The sequence below is a fragment of the Coenobita brevimanus genome, chromosome 108 (genome assembly GCF_032717465.1).
Source record: "Coenobita brevimanus isolate Jiangsu-jjx chromosome 108, ASM3271746v2, whole genome shotgun sequence".
Taxonomy (NCBI): domain Eukaryota; kingdom Metazoa; phylum Arthropoda; class Malacostraca; order Decapoda; family Coenobitidae; genus Coenobita; species Coenobita brevimanus.
The window spans coordinates 7,482,865-7,509,555 of NC_137061.1; the positions used below are offsets into that span (position 1 = coordinate 7,482,865).

At 40.8% G+C, this 26,691-nt stretch overlaps 1 protein-coding gene across 1 annotated transcript in view; it reads right to left on the reverse strand.

The window, feature by feature from the left end:
- LOC145416945 (major facilitator superfamily domain-containing protein 6-like) overlaps positions 1–25,316 on the reverse strand; it is a 46,397-nt gene extending 21,081 nt beyond the window's left edge. The window contains exon 1 of the mRNA XM_080285798.1: positions 25,259–25,316. Coding sequence (XP_080141924.1) covers positions 25,259–25,316 — 58 coding nt within the window. The remainder of the gene's footprint in view (positions 1–25,258) is intronic.
- Between the last annotated feature and the right edge of the window lie 1,375 nt (positions 25,317–26,691).

A 26,691-nucleotide genomic window follows, 5' to 3' on the forward strand; every position in this document is an offset into this window, starting at 1 on the left:
CTGGATGCGAGAGGGATGTCTGTTGAGCAAGGAAGAGTGGCTGTGCGTGACAGAAATAAATGGAGAGAAATTGTGAATGAATAAGTGATGACGCAGCCCTGAGGGGATATTCTCCCGCATTTGGTCTGATCAGCTAGTCAGGTCAGGTGCGGGTAAGGGGATGGGTCTGTTATGATGTGGCAGGGGTAAACCAGTTCTGCTGTCGGGCCCTGCTGCGGATGTCACTGCTTGCATTGCGCAGTTGACCCTTGTGCGGTGTGATGCGGTGATGATCTGTCCGTTCTCCCCTTTGGGGCTAAGATGCGAATGTGTTTGAATGGATGAGTAAATGGAGAGTGAGTCGTCCTGTCTCGGCTACCTCCCTTTCCTTGGGGGAAGCAGCCTAGGTATATAGATAGATAGATAGATAGTAGTAGTAGTGGTGGGATTGGTAGTAGTAGTAGTAGTGGTGGTGGTAGTAGTAGTAGTAGTAGTAGTAGTAGTAGTAGCAGCTGCAACCCCCGACTCATCTGAAACGTAACCCCAGTGGACCGCAGGCTAATGTTGCCCAGGTCCTGTGCCCACCATCCTCATTTCGGGGTAGAGGGAGTTGTGGATGTGTGCGTAGTCGGGCAGTGGAGCAGCCGGGCTATATCAGTGCCACCACATGAAGGCGTCCCTCACCAGCAGTTGGGTTTTCCTGTGATAGTGATCTGTAACTCATTTCTAGCCTAGGTGATCGCAGTGTGTAGAGACTAAATTTGACTAGTAACCAAGGAGACTCATTCCTACCTCTTTCCTAAGGGTCATCGATTTTCACGCAACTACGTCTTAGTATACATGTAATGAGTGACCCAGTTCCTGCAGATGAAAACAAACCGATCATAAAGCTTGTCAGGCAGCTATATGAACAAACGCAGACAACCGATTTATTTTACCCATGTCACGTTACTAGTCTTTTTTGTGTTCTACTGCAAATAGTTGAGAGAGAGAGGGAGGGAGGGAGGGAGGGAGAGGGAGGAGGGGAGGGGAGGTGGAGAATGGTGTAATATGAAGGATGATTAAGAAGAGGCACGCAATCTCGTATCCCAGTAAAAATGTAATGCGATTTATTTTGCCTATTTCACACTGAAGTTCTATTTTATATTCCTGATTCAAATAATGCAGATAGTATAAAGATATTAACAAGTTAATATTCACTTGTGAGATGGGTAATAAATTATAATTGCCAAGGAAGAAAAGGTAACGAAACTTTTATTACGGAGAAAATACGGCTCGGCTATTTATTTTGATTATTCCATCTTAATATACCCATGTATTACTGATTCAAATAATGTCGATGTTTAAAATATCAATATCGTACCATAGAATACAAGGTGTAATATGTAAAAAAAAATCACCATAAGACAAACTACGAAGTCTCCTGCGCAGTGCTGTTTGTATGTCGAGTGTGTGATACAATTTTGCCATTTATATCAACAGTCCAGTGTCATATAACTACAGCCTATTACCAAGAGTGCTACTGAGCATGTGGTGGGCGTTGAGTGAAGTCAAGTAAGCATTAATTTTGAGTTGTGAGTGATAGACTTTAATGTTGCTCACCTAATTTGCCTCGTGACGCAAGTGTGTATATTTTTTCCTGGTTAAACATCGGCGTATTTTCACACTTCTGCAACAGATTCTGGGGATGTTGACGCCTTTGTATGATCAGTTTATGTACACTGTAGGAATGATTTTCAGAATATAGCGAATAAGCAATGTTCCTTCCAAATTCATTGCTGTGGGGGTTTACAGTTTTTCAAGTAGTTTTGTTTTTTCTTTCTTTTTCTTTTTTTGGGGGGTTAGGTTAGGTTTCATTTAACATATTAGAGTCTTTGCTGGGTGTGGGGGGTGTTGCTGGAAAGGTGCATAGCGTACCGTCCTCCCCCTATCGGCTCATAGTCACGAAGCTCACAGGTCCTTTTGGTAACTTTTGTAAATGCCTGGTTCTGTCCATTTTAAAAGACCCTGGGCACCATTGGGTTAATATGGTAAGCTGTATATGTAAGTTATTATTATTATAGTAGTAGTAGTAGTAGTAAACAAAACGCACTGGCCCACTCTTTTAAACGTGCCTGACCTCTCTCTCTCTCTCTCTCTCTCTCAGGGATCCATTAGGCTAGGTTAAGTTATGTGACGCTAGGTTAGGTTACATTTGTTTACGTTAGCACAAGTAAGGTTAAATTATGTTACGCTAAATTAAGCAAGGGTAGAGAGCAAGGTTGTGTGTACTATGATTACGTTAAATTAAAACTGCCTTACATTTGGTTAGGTTAGGTTAGATTTGGTTAAGCTAGATTGTCATGGTTAATGTTAGACTGACGACTGGGTTTACATTCGAGGGCTGGTTGGGTTTTTTTGCACACTTAACGCCGCTTCTTTCATTTATTTCCTTCTTCCTTTTTCTTTGTTTCTTTTCTTCCTCTCCTTCTTTGCTTTCCTTCATTTCCTTCTTTTCTTCCTTCTTTTCTTTCATACTTCCTTTCTTTCCTTCTCCAATTCTTTCTTCCCTTTCTTTTTCTTTCCTTCTTTCTTCTTTCATTTCTTTCCTTCTTTCTTTTCTTTCATTCCTTTCCTTTTCTTTTCTTTCTTTCTTTCCTTCTTTCTTTTCTTTCATTCCTTTCCTTCTTTCTTTTCTTTCATTCCTTTCCTTTCTTTCTTTCTTTCCTTCCTTCTTTTTCTTCCTTTCTTTCTTTTTTCCATCTTTCAATCATGCTTTCTTTTCTTCTTTTCTTCTTCCTCTTTCCTTCTTTTCTTTCTCTCCAATCTATCTTTTCTTCCCTTTATTATTTTTCTTTTTCCTTCCTTTTCTCTCTTTCCTTCTTTCCCTCTTCCATTCCTTCTTCCTTTCCTTATTTTCCTTCTTTACTTTCCTTCTTCCTTTCTTTCCTTCTTTATTTCTTCTTTCCTTCTTTATTTTTTCTTTTTTTTCATTTCCTTCTTTCTCTCATTCTTTATTTTCCTTCCATCATTTTCTTTCCTTTCTTTCCTTCTTTCTTTCCTTTCTTTTCTTTCCTTTCTTTACTTCTTTCTCTTCCTTTCCTTCCATTCTTTCTTTTCCTCTTTCTCTTCTTTCCTTTCTGTCATTCTTTCTTTCTTTTATTTTTTAATTCTTTCCTTCTTTCATTCTTTCTGTATTTCCTCCTTTCTTTATCTTCCTTCGTATTATTGACCTTAATCAGTCTTGCGTGATAAGTCCTTCACAACCATCTCTCTCTCTCTCTCTCTCTCTCTCTCTCTCTCTCTCTCTCTCTCTCACACACACACACACACACACACACATACACACACAGACTGGCCAAGATAACGTCTCCTAAACAGTTTGGACCATGTTTGGACCCTTACCAACAAAAACAAAGAAACACGTGTTGATCTTAGTACCCATTCTCTCTCTCTCTCTCTCTCTCTCTCTCTCTCTCTCTCTCTCTCTCTCTCTCTCTCTCTCTCAGCAGGTGTTTCTGGCGGGGGTGCATGTGATCTAACGATTACTTAAGCACATCTGAAATTTCGTAAAACCTCTCCCTTAGCGACAGGACCAAGGAGAGGGGGGCAGGCGCACTGGGGCTAGAGGGGGAGGTCACACCCTCCAAGATAGTGTTAAGGCGGAGGAAAATATAGCGTAGTTTACCCTCTAATGACATACTGGATCACTAAAGAAAATAAATAAGAGGAAATAGGAATAGTTATACTGAACTTAAACAAATTAAAACAAGGCTGGGTATAATATTTACAGTGGCGTTGTGTATTAATGTGTGTGTAATTCACAGGGTCGGTCAGGATCACTTGATGGTCGTGATCGTCAGCATTTTACCCTCCCGGAGGAGAGCTGAGAGCTCATATAGTCCGATCTAAGGGCAAGGCTGTGGCCTTCACACACCCACACACCCGTCCCCTTGCTCAAGGGGGACAGTAACCACCCACTTCGTCAGTGAAACTTTTCGCAACCTGAGCGAGGCGCGAACTCTCATCTACCAGATGGCAAGCCAGAACGTTACCACTGCGCCAGCGAGCGGTGTGTGTGTGTGTGTGTGTGTGTGTGTGTGTGTGTTCGCTTACCTAATTGTTCTTACCTAATTATATCTTTACAGGAATGAGTCACGCTCGTACTGTCCCGTGTCTTAAACCATATTTATCGTACATATCCTTAAAATTGTGAATTGTTTTGGCACACACTATTTCATTCGGCAGTGCATTCCACTGATCGATTGCTCTATTTGGGAAACTAAATTTCCTTACGTCTTTATCACCTCTCTTCTTGTGCAGTTTTTTGCAGTGTCCTCTTGCTGATGCTTGCCCATACGTTAAGTAATCATTTATGTCTATTTTCTCCTTCCCTGATATGCACTTATATAGCATTATCATGTCTCTTCTCTCCTGTAGTGTTGGTAGATTCAGTTTATTTAGTCTTTCTTCGTAGCTTAGGTCCCTTAAGCTTGGTACCCATCTTGTAGCGGCCCTTTGAACTTTTTCAATCTTGTCTATGTGTTTTTTGAGATGAGGAGTCCAGACTACTGATGCATATTCCAGGGTTGGTCTAATGAATGATGTTATTATCCTTCTTAGCATGTCTTCATTAATATATGTAAACGCTATTCTCATATTTGCAAGCAGTGTATACATGTTCCGTACCTTCTCGCTGATGTGGTCAGCCGGATACTCTGTTATTGATAATCACACCTAGGTCCTTCTCTCTTTCTGATGTGTATAGGGTTTTATTTCCTAACTTATAATCCCAATCAGGTCTTTTTCCACTTTTACCAAACTTGATTACATGACACTTGTCCACATTGAATTCCATTTGCCATGTATTACTCCATTCATGAAGTTTATTTAATTCTTCATGTAGCTCATTACGGAGTCTATGTTTGTAATTCTCCTTTGTATTTTTGCATCATCTGCAAACATATTCAGATAGCTCTCATTTCCAGTGTTACTGTTTATATCATTTATATACACGAAAAACATGATTGGTGCCAGCACTGAACCCTGTGGTACTCCACTAGCCACTTCTTTCCATGATGAGTAGTTTCCTCTTAGTACTGTTCTCATTTCTCTTTTTATGAGAAAATCTTGCATCCAACAAAACAGTTTGCCTCGAATTCCTCCTTGATGGTACAGTTTCCATAAAAGTCTTTGGTGTGGTACTGTGTCAAAAGCTTTCATGAAATCTAAATAGATACTGTCCACCCATCCTTCTCTTTCCTGTATTGTGTTTGTTACTCTGTCATAGTAGCTCAACATATTAGTTACACATGACTTTCCTTTTCTGAAACCAAACTGTCTTTCTGTTATCATACTGTGTTCTTCTAGATGATTTACCCAAGCTTTTCTTATAAGCTTTTCTAATACCTTGCTTACAACACTGGTCAGTGATACTGGTCGGTAGTTAAGTGGATTTTGTCTATTTCCTTTCTTGAATAAGGGGACAATATTTGCATTTTTCCAAATATCAGCTACTTTACCTTGACTCAAGGATTTCATGAAAATTAAAGATAATGGCTTACTTAACTCCTTTGCACATTCTCGTAGTACCCAACATGAAATTTCATCAGGACCACTTTCTTTTCCTCTGTCTAATTTACTTAACTCCTCCTGTATTACATTTTCTGCTATTTGTATATCTGGTAGTATGTGTGGACATGCATGTTCCACATAGTCCCTCTCAAAATTTGTTTTTTCTGTAAAAACTAATTGGAAATTCTTATTTAGTGCTTCACAAATATCTTTCTCTTGTGTATAAGTGATTCCCTCTGATATAGCTGTAAAACAGCTTTGGTTGATCACTACTTTTATTTATTATATCTTCCTCAAACTGTTTTTGGGCTTCCCTCCTTATTCTTGTATAATTGTTTCTTGCCTGTTTGTAATTATTATACGCCCTTTCACTATTGTGTCTTCTGTATCTATTCCACAACAAATCTCTTCTTTCTTTTGATTTTTTACATTCTGTATTGAACCATTTCTGTATTTTCTTATCTGCTTCTTTGTGCTGTGGGATGTACTTCTGTACTCCTATTTCATAAAATTCACAGAATTTTTTATATACAGCATTTAAATCTTGTCCTCTAAGCTCATTTTCCCAATCAACTTTTAAGAAATACTTCTTTAGGTCTTGATAATTTCTCTTTTTATAGTTTAGGCTCTCTTTATAACTTTCATTGCTGTTAACTATGTCATATGCTATCCTGAAGTTGTAATTTAGTACTGCATGATCCCTTTTTTCGAGTGGAGGGTGATATATTAAACTGTCAATATCATTTTCTTGCACAGTAAATATTAGATCTAGCACTGAAGGTACATCGAGTCCTCTTTTTCTTGTGGTTTCCCTCACATGTTGAGTTAGGAAACACTCTTGCTCGAGATCCAGGAGCTTTTGGTCCCAACAGCTTTCTTGACTATATCTAGAGTATTCCAATTTATATTTGTACTGAAGTCCCCAGTTAGTATAATTCTTTCCGATTTCTCTTCCATTTTATGTAGTAATGATCTTAAACTCGGAATTGTATTCTCTTCCAGGTCCTCATATTCGTCTCTTTTCCATGTGTTTGATCTGGGTGGCATGTACAAATTGGCTACAATTACTTTCCCTTCAGATGTGTTGATCTCTACCGCAATCAGTTCTACTTGTGATGGTATATCTAGTTTTATTTCATTGACTTTTAGATTTTTCTTAGTTAATATTATAATTCCTCCTCCTTGTTTTAAAATTCTGTCTCTTCTCCATATATTGTATTCCTCTAAGTTTAGTATGTCATTGGATATCCTTGGTGTTAATTTTGTTTCAGTTAGGCATATTATTTGTGGTTCATTTTCTCTAACAAAATCATTCATCTCTAGTAATTTAGATACCATTCCATACACATTTGAGTACATCAACTTTATCATCTTGTTTATATACTTGTCATGACATGGTTTTACTATCTTCCTCCTTTTTATTCCATCCTGTTTGCGTACCACTTTCGTGCCTGCAATCCTATTACTTTGTAAAAAAAAAAAAAAAAATTCTTCTCCTCTTCTGATCTTCCCCCATTTTTTGTTTTTGCTTCCTCCCTTTTCTCTTTCAGTAATTCAGTTTCTCTTGTGTTAGGCATCTTTTTATCCATACATTCTTGAACTCCTCTTTTTCCATACGATTCTTTGCATTTTGTAGTATCTCTTCCACAGTGTTTACACTCTGGAAAGTCACCTTTAGAGGTCTTGTCTTGCTTTTCTCGTATTTCCCTAACCTTTTGTGTTCCTCTATGTCTTTACTACAGATTTCCTCTGATACTTCTTTCAGTAAGCTCATTACATTTACCATCTCCTTTTTGTCTCTTGTGATCTTGTTTTTTACTTCTTCCTCTTCTATACCAGTGATTACTATAGATTTGTTAATATCTACTGAATCTCTGACTAACTTTGGATTGTTTTGGATTATTCTTTTCACTTCCTGTTTAATGCTTTTTTCCTCCACCCTTGTTTCTAAGTCTTTCTTTACTTTCACCATTTCAGCATACGTGGTTTCCACATCATTTTTGTAACTTTGCACAGCTTCATTCACCTGTGTTATCTTCTCCTCAATATCACTGCTCTGGTCTATAAGACTGCTTACTTGCCTAATTGTCTCTGTGTCATTTTTGAACTCTTCCATAACACTCTCGTGATTGACTACTGTACTTGCCATTTCACTCATTTTCTTCCTAAGTGTACTCAGTTCCACTGTTAGTTCACTGATGGTTGTGTCTTTCTTGTTGGCCTCCCTTCCTAGTTTTTCTATTTCTTCCTTTTGCAAGTGCATCTGCTTCTTTATTTCATCAATTTAATTTTTGAAAGCCATTTCTAGTTTGTGTACACGTTCAACCAGTCTATTGTGAGTCTCCACTTCAACCAGTTCTTGGTAGAAATCATCATTTTGCTTTGTACCTTTATCCCTTTTCTTTTTCAAATTTGCTTTACTAAAGTATGTATCCATTTTGCAATACTAAAAGTGCGGAGTATGTACTTACACTCCCCGTGCTGCTGTAAACAAACCTCAGCTGACTGAGCGCATTTTTCCGTCTTGGTTCTCTTTTCTGTTTGAACAAGTCTTGTTTAACCTTCTTATTATTTTTTTTTCTTTTAATAATGAAAAATCATTTATTCTAACCTGGTACAGAGCTTGACTCATATAAAGATACTAATTTTGGTAATGCCACTGGCCGTGATGGTTCGGTACGGAGCGCCGATGTCGCACGTCTGCCTCCTTTGATTGTCTGTGTGTGTGTGTGTAAGGAACGAACATATTCTGGATGCTTTATAAAATACTGATCAACCATATAATTAATAGAAAAAAAAAAGTATAAAATGGCTTTCTAGGTAGACTTCATAGCAGCTTTTCCCTAGCGATTTATTTCCACACTAAACCTTCGATTCTCTTTCATAGTAGGTCATATGATTCTAGTAGCCACATTCTTTGCACCATTAATATAACTACGAAAAATGGATAATAGCTATGCAAGATAAATCGGTATGGAAGAGGTGTTACAGAATTTCCAGCGCTACTTCGAATACTACTCTGTAAAACACGAAAAGGTAATGGGAAGCAGAAAGAGGAGGCGGTGTGTGGGTCTTCCTCTAAACGCGCGAGTGAAGCCGGTGGGCGGGGCTTTGAGGTCCGGGGTGGGGGTGGGGGGGATGTGCCTCAAAACATTGTGGTTTCAGAAGGCTACATTGGTTTCTGATGTTCACCACGCATACAAATGTGGAGAGATGTTATTTGGTAGGTAAGGTAATTTCTTGTCCGTGATACAGATGCCTGGAAACCCACGTCACCACACCATTTGATTTGTTCATCCCACAGATCTATCTATCTATCTATCTGTCTATTGCCAGACGCCTCAATCCCGTTTGGGGTGGCCACAAACAAATCGCCTCCAAGTCGCCCTGTCCCCCGCCATTTCACTGCCCTGCTCCCAACTCACACACCCCTCTCTCATATACCTCTCCACCCCATCCCTCCATCTCATCCTCGGCCTCCCCCTCCCTCTTCCCCCCTCCACCTCACTCACATACACTCTCTTCGTCAGTCTTTCACCCTCCATCCTCTCCACATGGCCAAACCACCTCAGTGTGTTCCTCATAACGCTTCCTATCACATCCACATCAACACCACAACGCTCCTTTATATCCTCATTCGTCAGCCTGTCTCTCCACGTGACTCCACAGGCTCCTCTTAAATAACTCATTTCCACTGCTCTCACTCTTGACTTGTGTCCTTCCAACAATGTCCAAGCTTCACTTCCGTACGTTAGAGTTGGTATCACAACTGTCATGTAGTAACTTTTTCACTTCCATGCTCACTTCCCTGTTTCTTATCACTGCTTTCAAGGAACCAGCAACCTTTCTTCCCTGCTGTACCCTTTCAAGCACTTCACCCTCCAAACCTCCATCCTTACTCATCACACTACCCAAATACTTAAACGTACTCACATTTTCCAATTCCTCACCATCCAACCTCACTGTACATTCACTAACTTCACCTCTCTCAAAGACCATTACTTTACTCTTCCCTACATTCACCTTTAGGTTCCGTTTCTTACACACTCTCTCAAACTCATCCACCAAACCTTGCAGCTCCCCTTCGTCTTCACTCAACAACACAGTATCATCTGCAAACAACAGTACAGGGAGTTTCCAAACACTATCCTCTCTCACCAGGGCCACTCCAACATCCACTACCCTACCTTGTACCTCTTTTATTACCCCATCCATGTACAGATTGGACAACCATGGAGACATGACACATCCCTGTTTCAAACCAACTCTCAAAGAGAAAAATTCACTTAGTTCACCATCCACACGCACTGCAGCCTTCGCACCATCGTACATACTCTTCACAGCATTCAACAACTTCCCATCTACTCCATATATTCTTAACACTTTCCACAATCCTTGTCTATCCACCCTGTCATATGCTTTCTCCAAATCCATGAAAGCCGCATACAAATTCTTTCCCTTCTCTAGAAACTTTTCCACTAAAGATCTAAGAATGAATATCTGATCTACACAACCTCTTCCCTTCCTAAAGCCTCCCTGTTCTTCTCCAACTAATTTCTCTGTTCTTTCTCTAACTCTGTCTATAAGTATCCTACCATACACTTTTCCTATTATACTAAGAAGACAAATGCCCCTATGATTACCACACACTTCTTTTTCCCCCTTTCCTTTGTACAAGGGAATAATTATACCTGACTTCCAATCCTCCGGGACTCTACCTTCCTCCCAGGCCAATCTGCACATCTTCCATATCCATTCTACTACTATCTCTCCCCCATGCTTCAGCATTTCGCCACACACTCCATCAATTCCTGGGGCTTTCCCCGATTTAACATTCTTCATTGCTTCCACAACTTCTATCCTACTGATTTCTTCCTGTCTTCTCACCTCCCTCCTTCTCCCAGCCATTCCCCAGCCACTTATACTCGCATTACTTCCATCCTCTACGTTCAACAATTCCTTAAAGTGTTCTCTCCATCTGCTCACTTTTTCTCCCTTCTCCACTAGTAATCTACCATTTTTATCTTTCACTCCCCTGCTAACTTCACTTCCACCCTGTCTTACTCTTTTCACTTCTCTCCAGAACATTTTCTTACAGTCCCTCCACTTTACACTCAAATTCCTTCCAAATTCCTCATCCACTCTCTTCTTACTCTCTCTTACTAATCTTTTCACCTCTCTCTTCCTTTCCACATATAACTCTCTCTTCTGCCTCTCAACTTCTTCCACGCCCCTATTTCTCATCCATTCATTGTATGCTTTCTTCTTTTGTGCCACTGCCTGTTTCACCTCTTCAGTCCACCACGCTGTTCCTTGCACCCCCCTCCGTCTTCTCTTCCTTCCACACACCACATCACATGCTGCACATATTTCTTCTGTAAATATCTTACACACACCTTCCACGTCTCCCATCTGCTCCAATTCATATTTGCCCAATCGTTCCTCCACTTCTCTCTTATACTCTGCCTTCTTCTCATCCTCTTGTAACCTTTCCACTGTCCTTGCAACTACTCCTTCCTCTCGTCTTTCCCTTCTTCTATTCTTCCATCTTACTTGGATCCTAATTCTGACCACCACCAAGTAGTGGTCAGAAAGTCCACTCCCCCAACCTCTATACACTCTTGCATCCTTTACACATCTTCGCATCCTTTCATCCACACACACATAATCAATCATTGCCTTCCTTTCATTCAGTTCACCACCCACCCTTCTCATCACTCGCCATGTATACCTGTGGATCATTTTATGCCTGAAGAGGGTATTGGCTATCACCAACCCCCTCCCAGCACAAATGTCCACTAACGCACTTCCATTCTCATCTATCTCAGCAGGCACACCCCACTCACCAACTATTCCATCCACCTTCACATTACCAACTTTACCATTCATATCACCAATCAAAAACACTCTCTCATTCCTTCCAAATTTTTCCATGCACACTTCCACATTTGTCCAGAACTCTTCTCTCACTCTTCTAGCACGATCTTGCGTTGGCGCATATACACACACAATCGCCCACATTTGTATTCCAACTTTCAACTTTACCCACACAATCCTTGACCCAACTGATCCATACTGTCTTATGCTCTTCTTCCATCTTTTACTCACAACTATACACACTCCTTCCTTTGCCCTCTCATTCTCATCTACTCCTGCACATATACCCCATCCATACTCCCATTCTCTCACACTTTCTCCTCTCCATTTTGTTTCAGTTATTCCACATACATCCACTTTCGCACCCTCAAGCACCTGGACAATCTCTCTCTCTTTCACCTCATCATTCGCTCCTCTTACATTCCATGTACTCATTACCAAGTCCTTTGTCCCACAGATAATCATAAATATTCCTTAAAAAAAACTGCTAACAACGTGTTGTTTTAACATCATATTATACTATAGTGACTATAGATAAACAGGAATTAGTCATGTAGGCCAGTAATAATGACAGATGGTACTAGTATTTAATAACTTAGGTTTTCAGCTGCAATCGGGGGGATTGACTCAAAACATTGCAGTTTCGCAAGTCAATTTATCGCACTTTATTGCTTTTTGGAGTTCAACAGAAATTGTTTTTAAAATGTTATTTGATATGCAAGGTACAAAGACACGGGCATTCATTGTTACTGATCTAAATTACTGAAAAACACACCAGTCACCGCACTATCCTGACAAAATGTATAGTTCTTGCTCAGTCCACAAAATGGGTTAGGTAAGGTTAGGTTAGGATGAGCTGGGTTAAGCTGGCTTGGGGTAAGTAAAGTTAGATGGGTTAGGTTAATGACTGGTTAAGATAGGCTAGGCCAAGCGGGGCCAGGCGGGTTAGGTTTAGAGTAAGCTGGGTTAGGTGGTTAGGTTAGGTTAGGCTAGGTTGCATAGGTTATAAAGGCTACTGTGGGATAGGTTAAGTGGGTTAGGACAGGTGTTTGAGACAGCAGTAAACCCTAGGCCTTGCATACTTATTGGCGCACCAGCCACAACGCCGAAACACTGCTGGTATTCTTTATTCCTCCCCCCCCCCCACAGATTTGGAATTTTTAGTATCAGTATCATTGTATAAACTGAATGTAGATTATTAGAGGTTGCTGAAGGCTTAAAAAACACCAGTATCGAGTCACTACACCATACATAGTAAAAGAAAATGCGTGGAAAAGACCCCAACGTGATAGTTTTAAACCCATTTCTAACAGACCATTTTTTTTTATTTAACCTGGCAGTTTTACCTGTGCAGTGTTAAGAGTCCCGTCGATCCCTGTGCGTACACCCAAAAGCTGAACAAACCAGCATATTGAGGGTTTTATTAAAAATCACTGAGTTCCACACACACGCAAGACTAATGTTGCGTAACGTGTGCTCTGCCGTGTATCTAAGCAGGTTATCGTAGTGAGAGGGTTTGTGGGTCATGGGGCTTATATAGGGTACGATGTGACCATGAAGATGCCGTAATACCTATCGCTGACCGACTTACTCTTTACACTGCATCTCCATATCTTCTTGTACTCTGTGACTTTGGGGATTCCGTAACACCTATCCGTTACCGACTTATTCTTTACACTGCATCTCCATATCCTCTTGTATTCTATGTGGCTTTGGAGATTCCGTGACAACTCTTCCTTAGCGATTTATTTTTTTACAGTAAACCTTGATATCTTCTTGTATATTATTAATGCAAACAGTGTGGACATTAAAACGATATTAGAGATTACTGAGGTGAAATATGCTCTGAAAATTGCGTAACGCCCCTCCCTTACCGAATTATTCTGCACAGAACACCTCAGTATCCTCGTGTACATTATGGGTGTAAATTGTGTCGATATTTAAGCTCTATAAATAACACGTAAATGGCGCATGAAAACTAGTTGTGTAAATCGCAAAATGAGTCGCAAAGGAAGAGGTGTTAGGAAGCCCTCCGTGAGACCTACCGGTACCTCATGCTATCCTTTTCATATTATTGATGTAAACTATAAGTGTAAACTATAAATAAGACCAGAAATTTAAGGCATGTAACACAGAATAAATAGCTTGAGAGGAGGTGTTACGAAGCCTCTCTCTCTCTCTCTCTCTCTCTCTCTCTCTCTCTCTCTCTCTGAGAGAGAGAGAGAGAGAGAGAGAGAGGTTCACACACACACACACACACACACACACACGTGATATGAACAGACCTGCCCTAACATGTCTTGGTCTCAGTCGTGTACTAATCAAGCTGGCAGTAAATAGCGCTCCTTAGAAACTCCCAGGGTGCCATCAGGTGTGTTACGGCGGCGGCTAGGTCTGCTGGTGTGGGCGTAAGGTGGCATTGGGAGTAGAAAATGAGTTAATGATAAAACGTACATTACTACTACTACTACTGCTACTAATACTACTACTACTATTACTTCTTCCTCTTCTTCTTCTTCTACTACTACTACTGCTACTACTACTACTACAACTACTACTACAACTACTACTACTAGTCTTTTTTTTTCCTCGGCCTCCCTCCCCCTCCACCTTACTCACACACTCTCCTAGTCAGTCTCTCATCCTCTCCTCATAAAATATACGGCATATCAACCCACCGGATAAAAAAATAAACCATAGTCTGTTCACTTTAACCAGAAGTAACTAACACTGCCATCTCTCCAACTTGAATCCTGAGCTGTAACAATAGACTAACACGAATATTGTGCTAGTCACGAAGAAGCTCCATGGAAAGGATGTTGAGTCGTAGTACTGACTCATTCTGCCAGCGAGCGACGGGTGTGGTTTACAAACTTTCAAACATAAAGACCCCTAACGTTCAAATATTCAAATACCCTCCCTCCAACCCCCCTCCCCCGCTTTTACTACACTTGAAGGGTGAGTTACGTAATATTAATAGTGAGTATTTTCTGTAATTATTTCATGCGTTGTGCAGTGATAAGAAAAGGACTGATGATAAAGAAAAATAGGAAGCTGTTTTGTTTATTCAGAACGTTTCCGTTTCATTTTCAAATATTTCTACGTTTGCTAAATTTTTATTGCGTTTAGCTCCATAAAGATATACGTCTGCAAGAAATAAAATGGTGAAAACATTTAACATTTTTATTTTTGTGTAGATGGCTTGGGAAAAAATATAACAAAAGACGATCAGGACGATAATGTTAACGTCTTTCAAACTGCCGAACGTGATGCAAATGTGGCAGTGTCAGTTAACGGACTTTAGGATTTAGATTTCGCGGATTCAGTTTTTCGAAATGTTATGCAGCAGAGGGATAAGGTTAGGTTAGATTAGGATTAAACCGGAAGTAGGCTTGCTCGTGAGTCGTAATTTCAAAACACAACATAACCGCTATACAACATTTCGAAATCCGTGAAATTTAAATCTGGCTAACCATAAAATCACAATGCCGACGCAGATGTACTGAAAACTAATGGTGCTTTGTGAACTATAAACTAATGGTGCTTTGGTAAACTGAAAACTAATGGTGCTTTGTGAACTAAAAACTAATGGTGCTTTGTGAACTAAAAACTAATGGTGCTTTGTGAACTAAAAACTAATGGTGCTTTGTGAACTAAAAACTAATGGTGCTTTGGTAAACTAAAAACTAATGGTGCTTTGGTAAACTGAAAACTAATGGTGCTTTGTGAACTAAAAACTAATGGTGCTTTGGTAAACTGAAAACTAATGGTGCTTTGTGAACTAAAAACTAATGGTGCTTTGGTGAACTAAAAACTAATGGTGCTTTGGTGAACTAAAAACTAATGGTGCTTTGTGAACTAAAAACTAATGGTGCTTTGGTAAACTAAAAACTAATGGTGCTTTGTGAACTAAAAACTAATGGTGCTTTGTGAACTAAAAACTAATGGTGCTTTGTGAACTAAAAACTAATGGTGCTTTTATGAATTGAAAACTAATGGTGCTTTGTGAACTAAAAACTAATGGTGCTTTTATGAATTGAAAACTAATGGTGCTCTCTGAACTAAAAACTAATGGTGCTTTGTGAACTGAAAACTAATGGTGCTGTGTGAACTGAAAACTATCTACTGTATCTATCTATCTATTGCCAGACGCCACAATCCCGTTTGGGGTGGCCACAAACAAATCGCCTCCAAGTCGCCCTGTCCCCCGCCATTTCACTGCCCAGCTCCCAACTCACACCCCCCTTTCTCATATACCTCTCCACCCCATCCCTCCATCTCATCCTCGGCCTCCCCCTCCCTCTTCCCCCCTCCACCTCACTCACATATACTCTCTTCGTCAGTCTTTCGCCCTCCATCCTCTCCACATGGCCAAACCACCTCAGTGTGTTCCTCATAACGCTTCCTATCACATCCACATCAACACCACAACGCTCCTTTATACACTCATTCGTCAGCCTGTCTCTCCATGTGACTCCACAGGCTCCTCTTAAATAACGCATTTCCACTGCTCTCACTCTTGACTTGTGTCCTTCCAACAACGTCCAAGCTTCACTTCCGTACGTTAGAGTTGGTATCACAATACTGTCATGTAGTAACTTTTTCACTTCCATGCTCACTTCCCTGTTTCTTATCACTGCTTTCAAAGAACCAGCAACCTTTCTTCCCTGCTGTACCCTTTCAAGCACTTCACCCTCCAAACCTCCATCCTTACTCATCACACTACCCAAGTACTTAAACATACTCACATTTTCCAATTCCTCACCATCCAACCTCGCTGTACATTCACTGACTTCACCTCTCTCAAAGACCATCACTTTACTCTTCCCTACATTCACCTTTAGATTCCGTTTCTTGCACACTCTCCCAAACTCATCCACCAAGCCTTGCAGCTCCCCTTCGTCTTCACTCAACAACATAGTATCATCTGCAAACAACAGTACAGGGAGTTTCCAAACACTATCCTCTCTCACCAGGGCCACTCCAACATCCACTACCCTACCTTGTACCTCTTTTATTACCCCATCCATGTACAGATTGAACAACCATGGAGACATGACACATCCCTGTTTCAACCCAACTTTCAAAGAGAAAAATTCACTTAGTTCACCATCCACACGCACTGCAGCCTTCGCTCCATCGTACTTACTCTTCACAGCATTCAACAACTTTCCATCTACTCCATATATTCTTAACACTTTCCACAATCCTTGTCTATCCACCCTGTCATATGCTTTCTCCAAATCCATGAAAGCCACATACACCTTCTTTCCCTTCTCTAGAAACTTTTCCACTAAAGATCTAAGAATGAATATCTGATCTACACAACCTCTTCCCTTCCTAAAGCCTCCTTGTTCTTCTCCAACTAATTTCTCTGTTCTATCTGACTCTGTCAATAAGTATCCTACCATACATTTTTCCTATTATACTAAGAAGACAAATGCCCCTATGATTACCACACACTTTCTTTTTCCTCTTTTCCTTTGTACAAGGGAATAATTATACTTGACTTCCAATCCTCCGGGACTCTACCTTCCTCCCAGGCCAATCTGCACATCTTCCACATCCATTCTACTACTATCTCTCCCCCATGCTTCAGATTTCACAACACACTCCATCAATTCCTGGGGCTTTCCCCAATTTAACTTTCTTCATTGCTTCCACAACTTCTGTCCTACTGCTTTCTTCCTGTCTTCTCACCTCCCTCCTTCTCCCAGCCATTCCCCAGCCACTTATACTCGCATTACTTCCATCCTCTATGTTCAACAATTCCTTAAAGTGTTCTCTCCATCCGCTCACTTTTTCTCCCTTCTCCACTGGTAATCTACCATTTTTATCTCTCACTCCCCTGCTAACTTCACTTCCACCCTGTCTTACTCTTTTCACCTCTTTCCAGAACATTTTCTTACAGTCCCTCCACTTTACACTCAAATTCCTTCCAAATTCCTCATCCACTCTCTTCTTACTCTCTCTTACTAATCTTTTCACCTCTCTCTTTCTTTCTACATATAGCTCTCTCTTCCGCCTCTCAACTTCTTCCACGCCCCTATTTCTCATCCATTCATTATATGCTTTCTTCTTTCGTGCCACAGCCTGTCTCACCTCTTCAGTCCACCACGCTGTTCCTTGTACCCCCCTCCGTCTTCTCTTCCTTCCACACACCACATCACATGCTGCACATATTTCTTCTATAAATATCCTACACACACCTTCCACGTCTCCCATCTGCTCCAATTCATATTTGCCCAATCGTTCCTCCACTTCTGTCTTATACTCTGCCTTTTTCTCATCCTCTTGTAACCTTTCCACTCTCCTTGCAACTAGTCCTTCCTCTCGTCTTTCCTTTCTTCTATTCCTCCATCTTACTTGCATTCTAATTCTGGCCACCACCAAGTAGTGGTCAGAAAGTCCATTCCCCCAACCTCTATAAGCTCTTGCATTCATTACACATCTTCGCATCCTTTCATCCACACACACATAATCAATCATTGCCTTCCTTTCATTCAGTTCACCACTAATAGTGCTTTTATGATGGCCACACTTTTGAATGCTCTACAGAATCCATTTTTAAACTTTTTTTTACCTTACATCGCGACGTGGTATGCAACGCCCTAAGTATTGAAGGTTATTTATGAAACTCAATTATTAGGTAAAGTTAGCCTGCATCCCATATTATAGAACGCAGTCAGCAACCACACAGGAAGGCTAAAGACATTTCCATCATAATCACGTACTTCTTTAAAAAAAAAAAAAAAAAAAAAAAACGGAGTCTGCCCCCCCAAAATCGGAGTGTGCCAAAAGAAATTGGAGTCTGCATTCCATTTGGCGATTTTAGGTTTAAACACAGGAGTCAGTTATTCGTATTTTCTTATCGTCTTCATCGATTTATTTATTTATCTATCTATCGTTAAACACTTTAATCCCGTAAGAGGTGGCCACAAACAAATCGCTTCCATGTCGCCCTGTCCCCTGCCATTTCGCTACCTTCCCCCTAGCTCACACCCCTCTCATATATCTCTCCACTCCATCTCGGCAAAAATTATGAATTATTTCCTAAAGAGGGTAAAGATAAGTGTAAATGTTACTCTCTGATCGTTCCCAGTATAAGAAAGTCTCTCTCTCTCTCTCTCTCTCTCTCTCTCTCTCTCTCTCTCTCTCTCTCTCTCTCTCTCTCTCTCTCTCTCTCTCTCTCTCTCTTTCTCAAATTTAGTACTCACCCCGCATATAGCAAAACACGTAACCTTGATATAAGCTTCAAATACACGAAAATACCCGCCAGTTTAAAGTGAACAGACTATAGAAAGGAAGTGGACCTGGAGACCATAAGGTAGTAATGGAGCAGGAATAAGTCTCCTTGGTTACTAGTGAGCTTGTTTTCATCTGAGAGAGCTGGACTAGGTTACTGCTTGAGTCATGGGGACGTGAAAACCAGTGAGCTCTAGTTACGAAGCACCGAGTCTCCTTGGTTACCAGTCAAATCGATCCTCCAGTCTGACCATAAAAAACGGACTCATACCAGATATTATCACGCTTTGCCTTATCGCTGAGCTGATAATGATAAGGGATTATGGTGATAAGAAATGCCTGAAAATAGTTGTTGGGAAAGATAGGTAGGCAGAAAATAGCTGACAAGATATTAACTCTCTCTCTCTCTCTCTCTCTCTCTACTTAGAATAGTTATTGAGAAAGATAAATAACATGAGGAAACAGCTGACAAAATATTCTCTCTCTCTCTCTCTCTCTCTCTCTCTCTCTCTCTCTCTCTCTCTCTCTCTCTCTCTCTCTCTCTACTTAGAATAGTTATTGAGAAAGATAAATAACATGAGAAAATAGCTGACAAAATATTCTCTCTCTCTCTCTCTCTCTCTCTCTCTCTCTCTCTCTCTCTCTCTCTCTCTCTCTCTCAATTTTTGTACTCTTTTCACTTTCACTTGGCCTAAAATTGTCATCAGTCCATCTTCAGTGCTGAGTTGTAGCAGAAGATTAACACTAGAATATGGCGCTAGTCACGAAGAAGTGCTGTCTAGAAAGGATGTAATACTAGAATACGATGCTAGTCACGAAGAAGTGCTGTCTGGAAAGATGTAACTATAGAATACTATCTAGTCACGAAGAAGTGCTGTCTGGAAAGGAAGTAACACTAGAATACGATGCAAGTCACGAAGAAGTGCTGTCTGGGAAGGATGTGACATTAGGATACGATGCTAGTCACGAAAAAGTGCTGTCTGGAAAGGATGTAACACCAAAATACGATGCTAGTCACGAAGAAGTGCTGTCTGGAAAGGATATGACACTAGAATACGAGGCTAGTCACGAAGAAGTGCTGTCTGAAAAAGGATGTAGAGTCGTAGTATTGTCTCCTGCCGCTAAGGTACGCTTATCAAGGACGAAAATCTTTAGTAGTAGCAGTAGCAGCAGCAGTAGTAGCAGTAGTAGTAGTAGTAGTAGTGTTGGTGGTTGTGGTGGTGGTGGTGGTGGTGGTTGTGGTTTCATTATTACTACTACTACTACTACTACTACTACTACTACTACTACTACTACCACTTACGGTTTCTTAAAGTGTGAAGTAGGCGTGGTGGAATATACTCTTTTCATCTTAACCTGGCACAGATTTTCGTCCTTTTGTAGCTTACTTCCCGTAGCTCCGTGACAGAAGATAGTACTACAGCTCTACATCCTTCCCATAGCACTTCTTCGTGACTTGTAGTATCACAGTCTTATGTTAGTCTGTTGTTACAGCTCATTCATAAAGATGGGAAGATATCAGTTTTAGGTCAAGTTAGAGTGAGAGGAGTATAGCATTATATTCTAATTTTAATCTTGTTACGCCTGAGCTTTCAAGATGGAGGCATGGCAGTCTGAGGCCAAGTTAGAGTGAATAGAGTACAGTGGGCCAATGTGTTGCCCTGACACAGGCGTGAATGCTTGGTGTGTCGTGAGGACATCTTGGCCAAGAGACCAGTGTTAACCACTGCAATTGTATAATCATAACCAGAGTGTTCATTATGTACTGTGTTGGCTGCATGAAAGCAAGGGTGGAACCCAAATGGTTTTAACCATGGTTTAAACCAAGCAAAAAAAATAAAAATAAAAAAAAATAAGCCACTCCATTTCTTCTTGGTTTGCATATATATATTTTTATTTTTTATTAGTTATTTGTGGTTTTTAATTACCGTATGTACAGTCGTTTTTCTAATACCAGGATTAAAGATAGTAAAGTGAACTGAAAATTTTAATGTTCTAACCAAAAATATTCATGGTACATCAGAGCACGTAAATGGACAAAATGATTAATCATTTCAATAAACAGTAGCTGATTTGTTTTAAAGAAATCCTTTCTGGCCTTGTTAACAGAATAAAATACCGGTATACATTATACAGGAATGCAGCACCTTTAAGTAATATAAAACACTGAGAACAGTAACTGAGTGAAATCTTTATACTGTATTTTAGGAAATAAAAAAATAGAAAAAAACAATCCCTCCACAAACCACTAGGGCAGCAGAAAACCTCTAGTCAACCGACTCATCCAAATTATAATCTTTGTTCAGAATTTTGTGAAGAAATGCCAGCATGGCAGCCTTCCCCACTCCCAGTCTGTTTGTAAATTTTGCGTGTACAAGTCCAAATGAGGAGAATATTCTCTCCACACTTGCACTTGAAGCAGTTGCAGTGTGCAACCCATAAATAACATCAACCTAACCTTTTACTGCACGCCACCAGCAGCAGGGAGTAAGATTAGAAGTGACTGATGGTAGTAGTGTTTTCTGAATGGAATATGTATTAGCTTTCATCTTAAGTGTAATGGGCGGCAGCGCTGGCTATTCCTCCTCTGCTAGACACATTGCTCTAGCCTCTTCCTCTTCCGTAATGCTTTGCAAGTCCTCCTGGAATCGAGGATGCAACAAATATGCATGATAATTATCAGTCATCGCTTGATCATACTATTTTCACTTTTTTAAGTATGGAAATTAAATTAAATGCTTGCTTAATCCTTCTTTGTATTATATCTATGAATGATTGCATGTCACATTGATGTGCATAGGGGTAGAATGGCTGCAGTAAAAATAACGTCAAGTATAACCATCAAATGAAACGTTTTATTGTTTGTTAAAAGCTCATTATATACCGGTACATATATCACCTGTATTTGTAATAATTTAGCATAAAGTATGTGTATAAATGTATTTTTATTTATGGTATATCGTTTGTGTACTGTATGTATTAGTTACTGTGCCGGTGTATACCATCTCACTACAGCCAGACGGTCTAAACCCCAAATGGACAGCCATAGACATTCGCCTCCATGTCACACTGTTCTCCGCCATCAGGCTGCCCTCACGCCAACTCACTCACACCACCATCATTCATAGACTTCACCTCTCCATTCCTCAACGCTGTGCACACACATTTATACTACTGTAGAATTATATATATATATATATAGATAGATAGATAGATATTTACAGAGAGAGAGAGAGTACTGCATTTTTTCCGACTTTCAGCTTAGGTATGTTAGTTCGTTAAGTCCAGCAGTCCTGGTACACGCCACACGCCTTTACATGTCACATCAAGGGCACTAACACCTACCGCCCGTAATTAACACGTGCCAGGTGTGTCTCGCCCACGACTGGTGTGGTGGTACTAGCGGGTGTTTGTGTGGCATAGCGATGGGTAAAACAGGCACCTCTGTTTATTTACATCCAATTCACCAAACACATCCCTGCCGTAGCGTGGAATCGTACATGCATCCGTCCACACAGCAAACCACTTAACTGTATTCCTTTCAACTTAACCTGGCTCAGATCTGAATCCTTTTCCAGTTTGTTTCACGTAGCTTTGTGGCAGACGAAGATATTACGGCTTTACAGTCTTTCCCTAGCACTTCTTCGTGACTATAGTGTTCCTCCTCGTAACATAGGGTTTGGGTGGAGTCACCCCCTCCCTACACTATTGCCATGTTTCCTAACCCTACGATGTATAACGCCTGTGGTTTGTGTAGTAGGAATGATACATAAACATAACTCATACTAATATAACTGTAATGAAAGTGCTGACATGTATCAAGGAAGAATAAAACTATTCTGCATACTATATTATACGATAATAGAGAAACGTGGCATAAAAATTTGGCAGTGTTGCTCTAAAAATATTCTAATTATTATTTACTTCCCCAACACTTCTAACATTGCTAATTAATTTAGCAAGTATAATTGCAAGAAAATTTGAAGGGATAAAAGTGGGAAGAGGCGATCCTTTCATAATTAAAATAAATATATCAAACAGCTCTGGGGTGGCAGCACTCACGCGACACGTGTTTGTGTGTACGCTGTGGGAGGTCACCAACCCCTACAGGATTTAGGCCTATTGGGGAAACCTCTATAAAAAACGCGCCGTGACTTTTACCTCAAGGGTGGTGCGGAAATAAAGTCAAAATTATAATCCATACATAAAAATGGAAGTAAAAAACCATGGATGACACATAACAAAATCTAGCGAGAGAGAGAGAGAGAGAGAGAGAGAGAGAGAGAGAGAGAAATAATAATAATAATAATAATAATAATAAAACTTTATTTCCACTAAACAGTGGGTATTCTTATACATTATACAGTAGTACAGCATACAGTATGAAAGTTCTATACACAATATAATACAAGTTGATACATATGGTGGAGAATAGTGACAGAGAGGTAAATGGTTTAAAAGGTGTGGGGACACTTAGGTTAAAAATAGATCAATTAAGGGATTTAGGAACGAAGGCAGTGGGAAGGATTAAGACAGATGGGATTGTAAGATTAGGGAGTTTGAGCAATAGGGTAGAATGTATGCTCTCAATAAAAGTATAGCAATTATCAACGGCTAATTATTATACAGGTGTTGATGGTGGGGGTCTATATTTATAGGAGGTGTTGGTGGTGGAGGTATAGCGGGTGTTGTTGATGGGGGTGTTGTTGGGGGTAGGGGTATAGGGGGTGTTGGTGGCAGGGGTATAGGGGGTATTAGAAAAACGGAGATCACAAGAGGGAAACAGTGTCAAGGTCATCGCTGATGGAGAGGTCAGCTCGGAAACGTGGCAACAGTGCAGGGAGGGGGTGACTCCACCAAAACCCTACGTTTCGATCTGTCAGACTATAGCATCCTATTGTAGTATTAGTCCATTGTTACAGACAGGACAGGGATGGGGTAAATTTAGGCCAAGTTCATGTGAAGAGGGTGTAGGCCTTGATATGCACTTAAAGGCCTCTGATAAAAAGTGTTGGGTAAAGGTTGTATAACTGGTTGGCTAACGGCTGAGAGAGAGAGAGAGAGAGAGAGTACCTTAGCATCTGTTATGGGGTTGAGTCAGACAAGTAGAGAGAGAGAGAGAGAGAGTACCTTAGCATCTGTTATGGGGTTGAGTCAGACAAGTAGAGAGAGAGAGAGAGAGAGAGAGTACCTTAGCATCTGTTATGGGGTTGAGTCAGACAAGTAGAGAGAGAGAGAGAGAGAGTACCTTAGCATCTGTTATGGGGTTGAGTCAGACAAGTAGAGAGAGAGAGAGAGAGAGTACCTTAGCATCTGTTATGGGGTTGAGTCAGACAAGTAGAGAGAGAGAGAGAGAGAGAGAGAGTACCTTAGCATCTGTTATGGGGTTGAGTCAGACAAGTAGAGAGAGAGAGAGAGAGAGAGAGAGAGAGAGTACCTTAGCATCTGTTATGGGGTTGAGTCAGACAAGTAGAGAGAGAGAGAGAGAGAGTACCTTAGCATCTGTTATGGGGTTGAGTCAGACAAGTAGAGAGAGAGAGAGTACCTTAGCATCTGTTATGGGGTTGAGTCAGACAAGTAGAGAGAGAGAGAGAGAGTACCTTAGCATCTGTTATGGGGTTGAGTCAGACAAGTAGAGAGAGACAGAGAGAGAGAGAGAGAGAGTACCTTAGCATCTGTTATGGGGTTGAGTCAGACAAGTAGAGAGAGAGAGAGAGAGAGAGTACCTTAGCATCTGTTATGGGGTTGAGTCAGACAAGTAGAGAGAGAGAGAGAGAGAGAGTACCTTAGCATCTGTTATGGGGTTGAGTCAGACAAGTAGAGAGAGAGAGAGAGTACCTTAGCATCTGTTATGGGGTTGAGTCAGACAAGTAGAGAGAGAGAGAGAGAGAGAGAGAGAGAGTACCTTAGCATCTGTTATGGGGTTGAGTCAGACAAGTAGAGAGAGAGAGAGAGAGAGAGAGTACCTTAGCATCTGTTATGGGGTTGAGTCAGACAAGTAGAGAGAGAGAGAGAGAGAGTACCTTAGCATCTGTTATGGGGTTGAGTCAGACAAGTAGAGAGAGAGAGAGAGAGAGAGAGAGAGAGAGAGTACCTTAGCATCTGTTATGGGGTTGAGTCAGACAAGTAGAGAGAGAGAGAGAGAGAGAGAGAGAGAGTACCTTAGCATCTGTTATGGGGTTGAGTCAGACTAGTAGAGAGAGAGAGAGAGAGAGAGAGAGTACCTTAGCATCTGTTATGGGGTTGAGTCAGACAAGTAGAGAGAGAGAGAGAGAGAGAGAGAGTACCTTAGCATCTGTTATGGGGTTGAGTCAGACAAGTAGAGAGAGAGAGAGAGAGAGAGTACCTTAGCATCTGTTATGGGGTTGAGTCAGACAAGTAGAGAGAGAGAGAGTACCTTAGCATCTGTTATGGGGTTGAGTCAGACAAGTAGAGAGAGAGAGAGAGAGAGAGTACCTTAGCATCTGTTATGGGGTTGAGTCAGACAAGTAGAGAGAGAGAGAGAGAGAGAGAGAGAGAGTACCTTAGCATCTGTTATGGGGTTGAGTCAGACAAGTAGAGAGAGGGGGGGGGTAAGACCGTGAGAAAGTGAGCTACGTCTTACCTGCATATCTCAGGAAATAGTGGAGCTTGATGGGCAGCAGCTCTCTGTTCAGCTTCATCTTGCAGTCTCCTCTCTCTCGCACACTTGCTATCACTCTGTCTCTAAAGCCAGATCAACGCACGGGATTTTGCGGGTCCGTGTGAGGCGATGGTGGTGTTAATAATCCGTTGGTTTCGCTTCGTTTCACAGTAATTCCTTCAGTAAAATAATAATCCTTTTTGGGCCACAGTAAATATACGTTGAGATATTTAGTCCTTGATTTGATTTTTTAAAAAGTTCGATCAAATTTAAGATAATTGTCAAAATAATTCGTTTGGAGTTAAAAATAATTCGTATGATTTTAAAATGATTCGTTTAGTTTTAAGAAGTCGATGGGTGTTTTGAAATAATTCGTCTCTATTGAAAGTCAGCGGTAGATTCAGGTTTAAATTGATGTAGTGTTGAATTCAGTTAAAATTCAGTTAAATTCAGTTATATTGAGTTAAAATCAGTTAAATTCCGTTAAAATCAGTTAAATTCAGTTAAAATCAGTTAAATTCAGTCGTCTTTTACCTTTGAAATGTTTCGTAATGTTAAAATCTTCCCGCTGGTTGCAAATACCATTAATATCGTTAATGCCTAATTCGGTGGTAAATTATTCACTTCAGATATTCCTCTCACTGTTAATATAAACCTTTCAGTTCAAAATGTTCAAAATGCTTAAAATGGTGCTAAAAACGTTAATGTTAGTGTAGGACGTTGCTGAGCAGGAATGGTTGGGCGAGACACTTGCTGCCCTCTTATATGTGCTTCTCCTCCCCCCCCCCCAGCCCAGCCACCGCTTTCTCTCTCTCTCTCTCTCTCTCTCTCTCTCTCACCCTTCGTACCCCTCACTCCCTCTCACCCCTCCACCTCTCTCTCTCTCTCTCTCTCTCTCTCTCTCTCTCTCTCTCTCTCTCTCACTCACTCTTCGTACCCCTCACTCCCTCTCACCCCTCCACCTCTCTCTCTCTCTCTCTCTCTCTCCCTTCGTACACCCTATATCTTTCTCCCTCACTCCCTCTCACCCCTCCACCTCTCTCTCTCTCTCTCTCTCTCTCTCTCTCTCTCTCTCTCTCTCTCTCTGTATATATATATATATATATATATATATATATATGTGTGTGTGTGTGTGTGTGTGTGTGTGTGTGTGTGTGTGTTATCTATCTATCTATTTGCTTCACCCATACCTCCTTGCCTTCCTACCCTGTACTCCCTTCTCTCCCTCACCTCTCCCTCCCTCCTTTCCACCCTCCCTCCCTCCCTCCCCCTTTCCCTCCCTCCCTCCCTCTTCCCTCTTCCCTCCCTCCCTCTCTCCCTGTTATCATGCAAGCAACAGCATATAACCTCGTACCGCACGCACTCTTGTAGCTTAAACACTGGAGTTGTTCCCAGCGTGAGAGGGTCAGTGGTGG